The 15,461-nt window shown below is 37.7% G+C and overlaps 1 protein-coding gene across 1 annotated transcript in view; it reads left to right on the top strand.

Moving 5' to 3' along the window:
* KIF14 (kinesin family member 14) overlaps nt 1–15,461 on the top strand; it is a 99,029-nt gene that overhangs the window by 5,621 nt on the left and 77,947 nt on the right. The window contains exons 3-9 of the mRNA XM_005304371.5: nt 70–324; nt 3,647–3,734; nt 9,200–9,298; nt 11,968–12,020; nt 12,478–12,508; nt 13,102–13,209; nt 14,367–14,483. Coding sequence (XP_005304428.3) covers nt 70–324; nt 3,647–3,734; nt 9,200–9,298; nt 11,968–12,020; nt 12,478–12,508; nt 13,102–13,209; nt 14,367–14,483 — 751 coding nt within the window. The remainder of the gene's footprint in view (nt 1–69; nt 325–3,646; nt 3,735–9,199; nt 9,299–11,967; nt 12,021–12,477; nt 12,509–13,101; nt 13,210–14,366; nt 14,484–15,461) is intronic.

Genomic DNA, 15,461 nt, shown 5'->3' on the forward strand with positions numbered 1-15,461 from the left:
ACCACCATAACATAACTTTGCTTTTAATGTTACATTTATCTGTAAAGTTTGTTTTTGTGTCTTATTCAGAGAGAGAAAAGAAAAAGCATTCCAGGTGGTCTCCATGAGTGGCCTGGAGACAGTTGTGCGACATCCAGAAACAAAACAAGTGTACGACTTCATTTATGACTTTTCATTCTGGTCTTTTGACCACTGTCATCCTAACTTTGCTAGCCAGGAGACGATATATAAGGCATTGGCAGTACCGCTCCTAGAAAGAGCCTTTGAGGGATACAACACCTGTCTTTTTGCTTATGGACAGACTGGTTCTGGAAAATCATATACGTAAGTTTAATTGTAAATGTTATAATTTGGAAACGTTTCTGTTGAACTGAATTTATAAGTCACCTGGATTTGCTAAAAGAGACGTAATTTAAATTGTCTTGTAAATGATTAACTTGTTAAACTTTTGAAAATCTGCTTTAAATGTAACACTTTTAATAGAAATTAAGATAATCAGAGCTGGACAAATATTATTAGTTGAATACATTATTATGCTATTATCAAGAGCTATGCTACTTCCATTGTTTGATCTAATGAATTCAAGTCTGAGCCACTGGCTTCAGCTAAAGTAGAATTAACATTGTTTGGCTGGGCAATATTGAGAAAACCGTACTAAAAAAATGTTATCTTAAAAGCAGTAACAAATGTTTGCCAGACGCTGGGAATGAACGATGGGATGAATCACTTGATGATTACCTGTTCTGTTCATTCCCTCTGGGGCACCTGGCACTGGCTACTGTCGGAAGACAGGATACTGGGCTAGATGAACCTTTGGTCTCACACAGGAGGGCCATACTTATGTTCTTAAATGTATGTCTTCTAAGGATCTTTGATTTGAATTCCAGTGTTGTATATGTGTAATAAAATCAAATACGTATCAATGTGTCTAGAGGATATTAATAGCACTTGGCAGGCAGCTTTATCAAACCCACATAGGCTTTTGTCTAGAAATGCCTCGAACCCCAAAAGATTCTTCTTTACATAGTAACTTGGCTCCTAGTGAAGTTAATGGGAACTTTTAGATTAAGGTTAAGGCTGAGTGCTTCCGAAAATCCCACCCTTTTTGTTTATCGTAGTTTGTCAATTTTTGGTGAAATTGACATAGTGATTATGGTGCTTATTAAAAAAGCCCTATAAGCAGAAATAGTTATGGCTATAGTTTCTTAGGAATGAAAGGAAGGAATGTTTTAAGGTGATCTTAGTCTTTTTAAAAAACAATTCCCCCCCCCCCAAATATTTAATCTAAAGAAAATCCGTGGGAATTTTATTTTAAAAAGACATTTTCAACTTGAAATCTAGTCAATTTAAAAAAAAAAAAGTTTCACAAATGTATCTCCCACTGACTTCCTCGGCCCATTTTTGTGGTTTTACAGTCAAACGTTAGGCTGTCTTCACTAGCAATGCTGCAACTGCACCACTATAGTACTTCAGTGTGGACACTTGCTACAGTGACGGGAGGGGTTCTCCTGTCACTGCAGTTAATCGACCTCCCCAAGAGATGCTAGCTTGGTGAACAGAAGAATTCTTCTGTTGACCTAGCACTGTCTATAGTGGGGGTTAGGTCACCTTAACTTTTAGTGTAGTCCTGGTCTTAGTCTATGCAAAGTTTTGGCAACAGAGTTATATTGGCTAGGGTCTGTTTTTTGTTTTTCTACACTCTTAGCAAACCCCCTGGTGTAGATGCAACTCAGTGTAGATGCAAAAAAATTACTACTGTTGGCACATGCTGCATCTACAGTAGAGGCTCTGCTGAGATAGCTATGCCAGTATAGCTAGATCTGCAAAGCATTTGTAGTGTAGACAAGCCTCAAGTTTGCCTAACTTTTTTTCTTTTTTTGGAAAGTATTTTTACTGTCTTTAACAACCAATTCTTCTCCCAACACCCACACGTCAATCAAGGGAAATGGACTACAAGGAAAGAGTAAAAGTGACTATATGCAAAGTACACCTCTACCCCGATAGAATACGACCCGATATAACACGAATTTGGATATAACGCGGTAAAGCAGCAGGGAGCCCTGAGCCCTGCTGCCAGAGCTCCAGCGGTGATTTAAAGGGCCCGGGGCTCCCAGCAGCAGCTGGAACACTGGGCCCTTTAAATCCCCGCCGGGGCTCTGGCAGCCGGGCTCAGGCGGTGATTTAAAGGGCCAGAGGCTCCAGCCACTGCAGGGAGCCCCGGGCCCTTTAAATCCCCGCTCAAACCCCGCTCCCAGCAGCGGCTGGAGCCCTGGGCCCTTTAAATCACTGCCGGGGAAGCCGGTCCAGTCCGGCACAGCGTACCGAACCGAACCCAATATAGCACGGTCTCACCTATAAGGAGGTGAGATTTTTTGGCTCACTAGGACCGCATTATATCAGGTTAGAGGTGTACTGCCAAATGCACAAAGTAAACAAATGGGGGGAAAAGATAATTTTTCCTCTAAACTTTTCCTGTTATAATTATCTTGAGCTGTTATTTGCAAAAGTTGTAACTGAAAATATTTAGACAGAAGTGTATTTTTTTAAATTTTTGTCTTTCTTTTGAAATCCTAATTTTGACATGCAGTATTTAGTAAAGGTGGACTAAAACACACATTCAATACTTTCTATAGCATAAAATTGTCATATTTGAAGCATCCTTCTTAAAAGCTTTAAAATGACTTGTTCTCTCCCAACTTTGTCATTTTTCTCTCTGGCAAACATTGATTTGTACCTCTCTGTACTCTGCTTCACAGTTCTCAGACGTTGGCACAACACTTGTGCAGGGCTTTGATTAATTTATGATTCCTCTATTGCATAGCTCTTTACTAGAAGTACACAAGACGCTGTACTTTCTACTTGAACAATGGCTATTCTATGTGATTATTTTTTTAAAACAAGTTTTTCAGTAGCTGTGTAGGGGAGGAGAATGAAGAGGACAGTACTCATTTTCATATTAAACTAGGTCACATTTTACAGCATTTTAATGTGTGACATAAACTAGTACTGTGCTGGGATTATAGTTTCAGCACAGATTTCTTTATACTACTGCAGCTATTAATGTAAACATTTACCAGCTGAGTTAATGTCTATTTTTTTCAAATCGAAACTGAAATTAAATTGAACTAAAGATGCAAAACTCAAATCAAGAGCGGTTCGAACTGGAGATAATGGGGTGATTAGTATAGGAACAACTATGCCAGATTTATTTTTAAACAAACTGGTGATTTTCAAGTGAATTGGCCTCTATGCATTGATTTTTTTTTAAATACATTTTGGTATACTTTGAAATGTGTTAAGTATGACTTTTTCATAAAATTAGTAGTAATGAGTTCAAGAAGTTGGACTGGTAGACAGGACTTGAAAGGGAGGCCCACAAACATCAATTTGGAATCTGGGGATAAATTGGTTTGTATACACCAGTTCATGTGAAAGGTCAGGTATTGATAACTTTTTTTTTCTGATCCTTAAATGTCTCTGATTTATTTCTATAATTAAGCATTTGTATAATTTAGAAATGCATCTGGGATTTGAACTGTAATATGGTCTTAACTACAACATGATTAATATTTACATTAGGCAGATAAATGTAAACACCTTCTAAAAAACTACAAGTGTGTGTGTACACATTCTTTTGTAATTACAGGATGATGGGATTTGGTGAAGAACTAGGAATAATCCCAAGATTTTGTGAAGATCTTTTTACTCGGATAGCACAAATGGACACACAGCAGGTATTGTGTCAGAAAGCTTATTTCTATTGTGGCTGTATTGAATTAGAGTATATTGTTATCAAGGATTTTGATGTTTATTCCTGTCATTCTACTCTTTAGGGCTATTTTACTTCCTCCTAGTTTCTGTACTCTGCTGCTGCTTTAAATTTTATTTTTGCTAGAACTGACAACCAATGTTCTCTAGACAATCCAAATCATATATTGTGCTATAGTCCCATATCAGGAATAATACAAATAGAAATATGTACATACTGTTGGTGCTGTACCAAAAGGCTATGTGGTTTTTTTATATATACTTTTTGTATTTAAAAGATAAAAATTTACAGAAAGAAGGGTAAATAAAAATCCTAGCACATCTGGTGGTGGTGTATACAAATGAAACTCAATAATTAAATAAAACCTGCCTAATGGTAGCTATTTTTACTCTATTTAAAAACAAACACTCTTCCTCTCAACTTTTCTGATTCTAAAATTTTGAGAGATTTAAGAGATCCCCAGTGTAAATGGCAGTGGTTATTCTGGGTTTCCCTCTCGCTAGTCTTGGCAATGTCTTACTATTGGACAAGTCTGCACTGTATAGCGGCCTTTTTGTTTACTCAGAGCACCGCTTATTTAATGTCAAGACCTCAGTTTTCTTGTTATGGTATGTGCAATCCTTTCCTAACTTAATAAATGTAAGCCCTTCTGCATTAAAATTATTACAACAATTACTTTTGGGATAAACATGGGTGAGTATAATATGAAAAAAAGGAAACCATGAGAAAAAACCGAAGTTTGAACAATTAGATGAACTGTCTCTGGTTATATTAAAATTATTGTGAACTCATCTTTTAGTTCACATAAAGTTCCATGATTACTTAAGAACAATCTTTTAGGCCTGATCCCTACACGATTTTTGTATCAGTGTATGTGACTCTTTTACAAAAATAGTTATACTGACACAACCCCTAGAGTGGATGCAGTTATATCAGTGTAAAGGTGTCTCATACTGGAATATAGCTTATTCCCCTGCCCATATGGGGGTAGCTGAATGATATAATTGCATCCTCACTAATGGGGTTGTGCCACTTTAGCTATTTGTATTATCATAGTGCCTAGGGGCCCTAGTTATGGAGCATTGTGCTAGGGCCTGTGCAAATACAAAACATAAAGACAGAGAGCTTGCAACCTAAATATAAGACATCCAACGGATATAGACATACTAGCAGAGGAGTACAAGGAAACAGTGAGACAAGACTGGTCAGAATGATAGGCTGTGGTCTTGGTACACCAGCATCTTAACTATTGTCAAAATTTGTGTAGGTATCAAGACAAAAGAGCATTTAAATGCGGTATTTCCAGGAGGATAATTAAGTAGCTTTGTGGATGGGGGTGGGTTGGTTGTGAAGGGTCTTCAAAGTGAAAACAAGTAGCTTGTGTTTGATGTGATAGAGGAGAAGGGAAGACAGTGGAGGGGTGTAAAAAGAGAGGTGACCGCATCAAAGTGCTGAGCTAGGATAGTGATATTTGCAGCAGAATTCTAAATGGATATCAGTGGGGCAAGATTGCATTTGTCATATCCAGAGAAAAGGATGTTGTACTAATTGAGATGTGAGATGACAGCCTGGATGAGAGTTTTAGCATTGTGGATAGATGAGAGGCTATACCTTAGAGATGTTATGCAGAAAGAATTGGCAAGATTGAGATGTAGCCTGGTTGTGAAGACCTGAAAGAGGTCCAAGACGAAGATGACACCCAGGGCATGGGCCTGATTGATAGGACAGGCAAGATGGTGGTGGTGTCTACAGTGATTGAGAATAAGAGCTTTGTTTAGCCATGTTGAACTTGATCTGACAGCTGGATATCCTTGAGGAGATATCAGAGACAGGCCAAGATTTTAGTTTTGACAGAAGGAGACAGGCCTGTGGTTGAGAGAACTGAGGGTCATCAGCACAAAGATGCTGGTAGAGCTTGTATTTACAGATGAGATTATCCAAAGAAAAGGTGTAGAGGGAGCAAAGGGGCCGAAGTACAGAGTCCTGTGGGAACACAGAAAGTTGGAAGCGGGGGATGAGGGGCATCCTTCAAAGAACACCCAGAAGGAGCAAATAGAGAGGTAGGAGAATAACAGAGAGAGTAAAGTTTCATAGAAGCCAATGCAGGACAAGACTTGAAGAGCCTGGTTGACTATGTCAAAGACAGCTGACAGGTCAAGGAGAATGAGGATGGTGTACTGGTTCTGAGATTTGGCTAAGAAGAGGTAACTGGAGACTTTAGTGAGAGCAAGGTCAGCAGAGTATAGAAGGCAGAAGCCAGATTGAAGGTGGTATAGGATGGAATTGGAGAAGAGGAACTCTAGGCAGTGATTGTAGACAGTGTGTTAAATGAATTTACAGATGAAAGGAATGGTAGTTGGAAAGACAAGTGGGATTAAAGGTGTTTGGTTTTTTTAAGAAGGGAAAGACTAAAGCATGCTTGTATTGTGTAACTTTTGTGTTCAGACAAGCACTTACTTTTAGTTGATCTACTGAATCCACAGTTGGAAGAACATTCCATAAAGTCTCTAGGCCCTCAAGCCTGGATTCATTATCCAAAGGAAAAGTGGCAAAAAGTAGGGTCCCAAAGCACAGATAGAAACTTGGAGGACAAAGATAAAACGCAAGCTTTGTCCCAAAGTTTCTCTCAATACTTAGGTACATCAAATATGTTTTGGTACAGTAACTTGCATGGTTAAATGGAGACAGCCTTTCAGTTGTTTGAACTTCAGCGCCGCAAATCTGTCTTATACAGTTGATATGGGTGATATCATCATTCAGTATAATAACCTTCTCGATTTCTCAGGACAACAAATGGTGGTTTGTTTTTTATTCCTCTGTGATACCTTGTTTTATTTTTTCAGGAAAGGATCAATTATAATTTAGTGGAAAGTTCTTTAAATATTTCATATTGGAGCCTATGTTATAAACTCTAGAAGGCAACATTGTTACATCTGTTGCACTGGTGGTATGTAGAGTAACATATCAGGGGGGAGCTGTGTTAGGGTGTGTCTATACTTACCTCCGGGTTCGGCGGTAAGCAATCGATCTTCTGGGATCGATTTATCGCGTCTTGTCTAGACGCGATAAATCGATCCCGGAAGTGCTCGCCATCGACACCGGTACTCCTGCTCCGCGAGAGGAGTACGCAGAGTCGACGGGGGAGCCTGCCTGCCGCGTGTGGACCCGCGGTAAGTACCTTGTAGTTTGAACTAAGATACTTCGACTTCAGCTACCTTATTCACATAGCTGAAAGTTGCGTATCTTAGTTCGAACTGGGGGGTTAGTGTGGATCAGCCCTTAATCTTTAAGGTGCCACTGGACTCCTCACTGTTTTCGTGGATACAGACTAACAGATTTATTTGGGCATAAGCTTTCATGGGTAAAAATCCCACTTCTTCAGATGCATGGAGTGAAAATTACAGATATTATTATACATTTGTAAGGTAACTCCCTTCTCTTCATGTATAATAATGCCTGCATCTGTAATTTTCACTCCATGCATCTGAAGAAGTGGGTTTTTTACCCATGAAAGCTTATGCCCAAATAAATCTGTTAGTCTTTAAGGTGCTACCAGACTCCTCGTTGTTTTTCTAGAGTAACCGTAGGTCATGCCAGCTGAAGAAAGCAGTTGCATATGCTGGAGTTTGTGGAAGAGCAAGACGGTCCCATTACTCTAAGTTAGCATGTTGGAAAGGATGCTGAAACTGAATTGTTTAGTGAGCCAAAAAGCATTTCAAGGAGAAAAACTGTGGTGTTCATGTGGAGAGGAACATTTATCAGATGGAGAGATCAACAAACAAGATATGATCCAAACTGAAGAATCTGCAATTAGCTGGACACAAGTATTACAGCTTCTATAATTTTGCTTTGGAATCTTTGTGAGGAAGTCTAGCAGAAGGGTCACCAGGGCTGTTGAGCAGGTTAAGACGCATTCAGACAATGGCTAATCTGTATGTGGTGCTGCATGGTAATTTGTTATGTATATATTGTGTATACCTATGCTATCTAGAGAGAAGGATGGATTGGGGTTTTGTTGTGTGATTATTATCACTAGAAGTTCCTCCAGAGATGTGCTTTTCTTGTTTCTATGGTTACTGGGATTCAGGTTTTGCTAAGAGTGAATTCCTAATAATTTGGTAGAGAGCACTGTTTTTTGGTATTGTACTTCTTTTTTACCAAGTCCAGAGAGCTTGAGAGAGGACTGAGACAGCTAAATCTCACCTTGCTACAAATACAAGATGCAGTCCTCTGTAAGAATGGTATGGATGCTCCCTAGAAATAATATTTTGAGTCTTTTCTTTAATTTATAAATCTGATTTTTTTATGAGATTATTGAAGGAGATATTAAATGTAAAACAGATGGACATCTGCCTTATTTTTACATCTTATTTGATGCTATTATCCACATATGTAAAGATAAACTAGAGATCAAGAACATATAATTGCTTTCTTATAGGAAAGAAAAGGCTGCATACAAGTGTTTAGTGACTAAATGTTGCTGACTATAAAATAGTGAATGTAATTTTGAGTGAAGTTTATACAAAAAGGTTTCTTTGTTTACCTTGCTTAGAATTTCTTTATCTATTGCCAAAGTATTATTCAGCACATCAGCATACATAAATATATTGGTATTCACAGCTACGAAGCTTATAAATCATTTTGCTTTACTGTGAGGCGCAGAAATTATAAAAGGTTTGTTGGGCATTGAGGAATCTAAGTAGTATATTACTCTTTATTGCTAAAGTCAGCATCAAATTATAGTTTCTTTTGAATGCCAATGAGAGTGGATTTAAGTGACTGTCTATGCTTATGTGCTGTGAATAAGTGATTCTGTTGCAATAAATCATCCAAGTTCTATTTTTATCTGCATTGTCAGTTTTTTTTTTTACTTCATCTTCTTTGCTCCTTAGACAACACATTTTAATTTTATAAATACTATCGGAGTTTAAGTGAAGGGGTGAGTACTTTCATGGAAAATCCTCATTCAATAAATTAAGATAATTGTGGATACTAGTTATAACAATGCATGTCCATTTTCTGAGACATGGTATAAAATCACCAAAGTGTGCCAGCTCCACCAGTCAGAATCTTTATTTCATGTATTGTATGTATCATACTGTGGAAACTTAGTCCATAAAAGAATATGGGACTCCTGCAGGAGTGAATAAAACATTTTTTTTTATGTATTAAAAGCACAATGTTGACATTTCTGAGGTTTTTTTTTTTAAACATGACATTTCACAGCTGCGGAAAGCAGTGGATAGAATTGTAATAAGTTTGTATACTTAAGATTTCTTGTCTAGGATCTTGCTGTTGGAAGATGACTTCAAAATGAAAGCTTGCAACGGTGGTGTAGAATACCTGCAGCTTCCATTAAATTTGGTGACTGGAAATGACAAAAAAAAAGTCTGGTAGAATATCTGACTCATATAATTTTTTTTAAATTAGATTTTGTACCATCTTGAAATGAGCTATTTTGAAGTCTACAATGAGAAAATTCATGATTTGCTCATCTTTAAAGCTGAAAATGGACAAAAGAAACAACCTGTAAGTTACTACTCATAATATACACTCTTAATATACACCGCTACCTCAATATAACATGACCCGATATAACACGAATTCAGATATAACGCGGTAAAGCAGTGCTCTGGGGTGGGTGTGGCTGCGCACTCCGGTGGATCAAAACAAGTTCAATATACCGCGTTTTCACCTATAACGCGGTAAGATTTTTTTGGCTCCTGAGGACAGCGTTCTATCGAGGTAGAGGTGTATCTGTCAATATACAAGATGTAGTGGCACCTGCCTTCTAACTGGAAGGATATGGTAAGCTTCCTGTCAGACAAGCTCAGAAGTAGTTGTATAGGTAGATCACATAGCAACGTTGTTTTGTGATGTGCTCATTGCTTTCTTCTTGCTTGCTCATCTCCTAATATTTTACCTTATTATAAATGTTCCTACTAAATGAGTTACAGAGAAGATGGTACACACGTTGGACTGCTGTGAAGCATCTTTAGCTATGTACTCAGTGCCTAGAACTTATACTGGTATGAATTTTAAAAATACATTGATATGCCAGTTTCAATAAAATACTTTCAAATTTTAAGATAATATTTAACAACCTTGAATCTAAAAACTAACTGAGTAATATTTTGCAGACTAGATTTTATTTTTCTCCACTACTGCATGACCAAAACGTTTTCAGCGATAAAAAGAACAAATATACACTGATTTTGGGGGTCTCTGTTCTCCCAAATGCTGTTACTAATCTGTCTACCTTTCTGCTACTGATATTGATGATGCCACTGCATAGAAGAAGTTAAAAACAGAACCAAGGTTATTTCTAATTAAAGTAACATTGTGAGAAAGCTGGAATCTGCAGCTAGGGCTTTAATTTAATTTTGCCCATCAGTCTTCCAAGTGGAGGAATTTACTTTTTTGAGGATTGCTCTCTGAATATCTTCTTTGTAGGGAGGGTTGCCATCCCTCTAGGATTAATTCCTGGAGACTCCAGGACAAAGATTAATCTTTAGTTAAAGACTGTCATGTGATGAAACCTCCAGGAATACGTCCAACCAAAACTGGCAACCCTACTTCATACCAAATTAGTTGAAGCTGATAGCTAGTTAGACAGCATCTGAAAGAAACACACATTTAATCCCTTCCCCAAAATTGTGATTTGATACTTCGATTTTTCAATCATTTCCCTATTCTAGGGGGAAAAAATCCCTCTCTTTTTTGTCATCTTCTGCATTTACATTTTGGGGTTTCTCATGTATTCCCCACCTACCACCGGTTTGGAGGAGCAGAGCAGAGGTCTCTGCTTGACACAGGCTTCAGCCTGTCCATTCAGCCCTAAAGTCTTGTTTTAAGTAGGATTTAAAGGTGTGACGTTAGATCGAGTAGCTAATTAATTCCTTTTGAAACTCTACTGGAGGCAAGGCAAGTTTCTAAATTACTAAATTGTGTTAAAGAACAACTTGTCCTAGAAGGTATTCGTTAGATTGGTTTAGCTAATATGATCTAATAACACACCTTTACATCCTAGTGTAATAAACCCTAAGGCTTTGTCTTAACTAAAAAAAAAAAAGTTTTTTACATTGAGAGAGATCTTGGTGTAAAATCCTAGTGGGGACAAGATACAGGTAATTTTCACCTTGATGTAGCTGGTCAAGATCAATCTTATTTTTCCCTTACCTAGAATTGACTTTGACTAGCTACACTGACTTAAAAACTACAGTGCCTTGCTTCCACTAGAATTTTACATCAAGATAGTTACCTTGATGTAAAAACACACCTCTTTGCAGTGAAGATGTAGCACTATGGAGTGGGGTTGGGGAAATCAGAACAGTGAAAGAACGTTTAGAAGGAAGCATTGGACAAACTGAGATCAAAGGGGAAAAACAAACAAGAGGACAATGCAAGATCTTGTGCTGCCTGTAAAAGCAGAAGATCATAAACAGATATAAGAGAGAGTAAATTAAATGACAGGAGTGGGGAAAAAAACAAAATGAAGAGGAGAGGGAGATTACTAAACCAAGAAATGCTGAAGAGACTAAAACACCCCCCCCTTCACCCCACAATACACAGCATTTATTAGTGAAATGCATTCATTTCTATTTAGCACTTTTTTTTTTATTCTAGTTCTCTGCAAAGCACCCTACAGCTCTATTAAATTGGGAGGGTTAGGTTGGACAGTGATTTTCGGAGAATATGTTTGCTGATGGACTCTGGCTAAATTTCTGTTGAGTCTTGGGCATGTAACTGAGTGTGTTGCAGGTATTTTTAAAACTTCAGTGTCAAAGCAGTAAAGAGCATTTATAGCAAATCCCAGTTATGAATTTTCCTCAATTTTGTTTTGTTTACACATTGTTACATCTTCAGTTCTATTTGGTAAGTAAGAGTATATTCCAGTTTGTGACCTATTTTGGCCTGGTTATTTTTGTAATTGAGAATTCATTTTCAGTTATCATCCTGGTAAAATAAAGGTTTTATTATTATTCTTGTAATGATGTTCTTCTGGAGCATGCATTGAATTATTTCGTAAGACCTTTATCCCCCCTCCCCCCCCAAACCCTTCATACCATGACATGTAGAAAAATAATTTTTCACTTCTATTTTCATTAGGTTTTTTTACTTCTAAGAGATTGTTGCATAATTGTTATGACAAATTCATATATTTGAATAGCTTTTTCTTTTATAATTATTCTCAACAGCTCCGTGTAAGAGAACATCCAGTATTGGGACCATATGTGGAAGACTTGACAGCGTAAGCCTTAACTATTGTCATTCTAGTAAATACATTGGCCTGATACGGCAATATGCTAGTTATTGTTCTTATGCCCTTGTGCAGTCCCATTGATTTAATAAAGGCTCTGTAGATGTAAAGGTCAACCCTAGCAGGATTGGGCAGGACCCTTTATTCTGCAAAGACGTGCGCACATGCTTAACTTTATGAACTGTAAATAATCTCAATGAGGCCAGTGGAACTGCTCACAGTGAGTAAAGTTAAGCACATGTGCAAATCTTTGCAGAATCAAGGCCTGAGACCCTGTCTAATCTTGCTGGGGTAGACACTTAGGCTTGCATGGTGCCTTGATGAAGTTAGGCTTTAGTGTATATATTTGTCTATAACTCGGTTTAATTTTTGAAAAAATTTACTACTAATGACTTTTGTAGAAACAAAATGAACTGGTTTGAACTAGAACTATTTATTTGTTTTATAGGAACATGGTCAGTTCTTATTCTGATATCCAGGTAAGATGATGATGATGAAGCTTTTAAGTAATAAAAATCAGTCTTCTAATAGCTGTAAGTAAAAATCTTTCTTTTGCCTCATGACTGCTCCTTTCTTTACTCCTGAATACTTGTTTTCAGTGATGATAAACATGAGCTTACAAAGCCTAGTCCATTAGCCTATTACATCTTATCTGATCTTGCAGCTGACTGTGTGGGCAGACCCTTGTGCCCATGTGAAGTTACTTGCAGGATCGGGGCCTAAACTCATTTTAATTTCTCATTTAAGCTTAGACAAAAGTAGTAGTGGTTCCATTTTTCCTTTTGCTAGCACCAGGGTCTCAAAAAGTTTGCCCCATTTTGGCCCCTGTGATTAGAGGTGGAGAAAAAATTTATCAATAATGATCAAAACATTGATTAATGTTGGCATCCTACATAACTTACATCCCAAAAGTATTTTGTAGGCTACCAAAATTTTCTTTTTAGTAGCCCACACTACTGCGAATACCAGCATGTAGATACAGTATATTCATTTTTGTGGAGCTCTTTAAACTTTTGTTAGCTGTTCACAGAATCCTTTCACTTAATATCCTGTCTCTTATCTCTATTATCAGAGTTGGCTTGAGCTAGGAAATAAACAGAGAGCAACTGCTGCCACAGGCATGAATGACAAGAGCTCTAGATCTCATTCTGTCTTCACCCTCGTGATGACACAGACAAAGGTATAGTGTGACTTTTTTTCTTTTTAATTATTGGAATAATGTAGTGGTGGAAAATTCAATTATCGTGTGCTGCCTAGAAAAGAATGAAGTAGGGGAGGGTTGTGTTAAATATACTGGGCTGAATAAAGAAGTAGTAGTCTTGCTTTCTAAGTAGCCAGGTCTGGTTTATTTTCTATACTCACAGTACTACTGTTTTTTTAAAAAGCACATTGTAAACATGTCTGAGTCATACTGTAAACTTTTCAGGACACTGCTTTTCTAATGTTTCTGCACTATATATACTTATTGCTCTATAGAAATATGTTCATGGTTCAGTTCTAGCAAGGGGAGAAAATCCTATAATACACAGTTTTTAATGTTTATGTCCCAGTGATGTCTGCCACTTACCTGACCTGGGTCAGAGATAGGATAATGCAAAGTGTTCCAGGCACTGTTAAACGAGAAGCTACCGAAACACACCTGTGCACTCAGGTCAGTGGCACCTATCCCCAGCAGACATGAGCTCTGCTCTTCCCCCTATAATTTTGTACGTAGGAGACAGGCACCCTCCACAGAGAGACGAGGGTGGAGAAGGAGGCAAAGTAGATAGAGCTCTTCCCAAGTCTATGGGCCTCCAATTTTTTCCTCCCACAGATTTTTTTTTTCCTGATTTTCCTCAGTTGCTGCCATCACCATACTTTGCCCTGTCTTTCCCCATCAGGGCATGTAGGTCAGTGTCCTTTTCACTCAGCAGTGGTTTAGTCTTGCACCAATGGAAGTCAGACAACTTCTAGTGATTTCAATGGGTGCTGGATTGAAGCCCAAGTGAGTAGTAGTCCTGATATGCTCCCGAACTAAGGTAGCAAAATGTACTGCTAGGCTGCGTTTGACTTTTTACAAATTCTACTTATGCTTATGCAGGTGTGCTACCGGAAATCCTCAGGTGTTTGTCTCTGGATGCTATTTACTATCCTCGCCTTACTCTTTTTCTTGTTGCAAGTTATACTATGATTAAATGACACTATCATTAAAAAAGTAAAATGAGAAAATGTTTAATGTATTGTTTAAAAGTGAATAGCATGGTAGATCTGACTCTTCATGGTGTTTTTATTTTGGTGATGAGTCATAGTCTGCAAAATTAAATGTTTTTTCTAAGTGCAGTAATCTCTTTTCTCTAGACAGAGTTTGTGGAAGAAGAAGGGCATGATCATAGGATTACCAGTCGCATAAATCTAATAGATCTAGCAGGCAGCGAACGCTGCTCTCCAACTCAGACCAGTGAAGAGAGGCTGAAGGTAAACTGCATTTACAGTTTTGTGACATATAGTTTGTCTCAAAGAGTACAGTATTGTGAGGCCATGAAATGAAAATGCTTTAGGTCTGCACTTGTAAGAGAAGACCTATTGGTCTCCATGTTGAATGAATCTTGATGTAACGGTGTCGTTTGTATTGCTGCTCTGGTCTTTTCGCAAGACAGGAAAAAAGTAATGCATGTAGTGTCTGCTGAATATTCTGTACTATTCATAGAGTTAAATTTAACTTGCTTTAATTGTTTAACAGTTTCACTGGTTTGAAATGTATATGTATATAAATTATTGATCTGAGTCTCACATCACAGGTTCAGTATAAATACTGAATCAATGTGGAAAACCTCACATCTGCTTTATCTTGACTTGATTATACCTAAATAAAAATAAGCATTTAAAAAAAAAAAGACAGGAAAAAATGGTTTTCTTTGGTGGTTTTTGTATAGGAGGCTTGGACATCTGTGGTTTGTATTCTAGTTCTCTTCCAAAAGGCTAGATATTAAATGCTTGCTTTAGCTTTTATCCCGTATGTCACACATTTGTTGTAACTTTACAAAGCTGAATATTCTTTTATGCCTAAAACACTTGCTTAACTCTCTTTTCATAATGCAAAGAAGCTAAAAAGAATGGGGGGGAGGGGGAGTGCTCTATATGTGTAAGTACCTTTCCTAACCTGCTCTAAAACAGTCTATACACTGTGCAGAGTCAGAACTCACCCCTTCCTGGGGTTTGGCTTTATTAACAAAAAATAGTTTACAATAAGATAAAATGTATCCCCAGTCTTCTCCAGTGTTGCTCCTTGGAACTGCTTAGTCCAAAACGTAGGTCTTCATTACATCAGATTGAAGATCCTTCTGGGCTGCTCTCGTCTCCATTATATCAGTGGTGGGTTTAATACACTACATCTGCATCAGAGAGTCACCATGATTCACTTAGCATCTCCCGATAGGACCAACAACACATGTT

The sequence above is a fragment of the Chrysemys picta genome, chromosome 8, assembly GCF_011386835.1.
Source record: "Chrysemys picta bellii isolate R12L10 chromosome 8, ASM1138683v2, whole genome shotgun sequence".
Taxonomy (NCBI): Eukaryota; Metazoa; Chordata; order Testudines; family Emydidae; genus Chrysemys; species Chrysemys picta.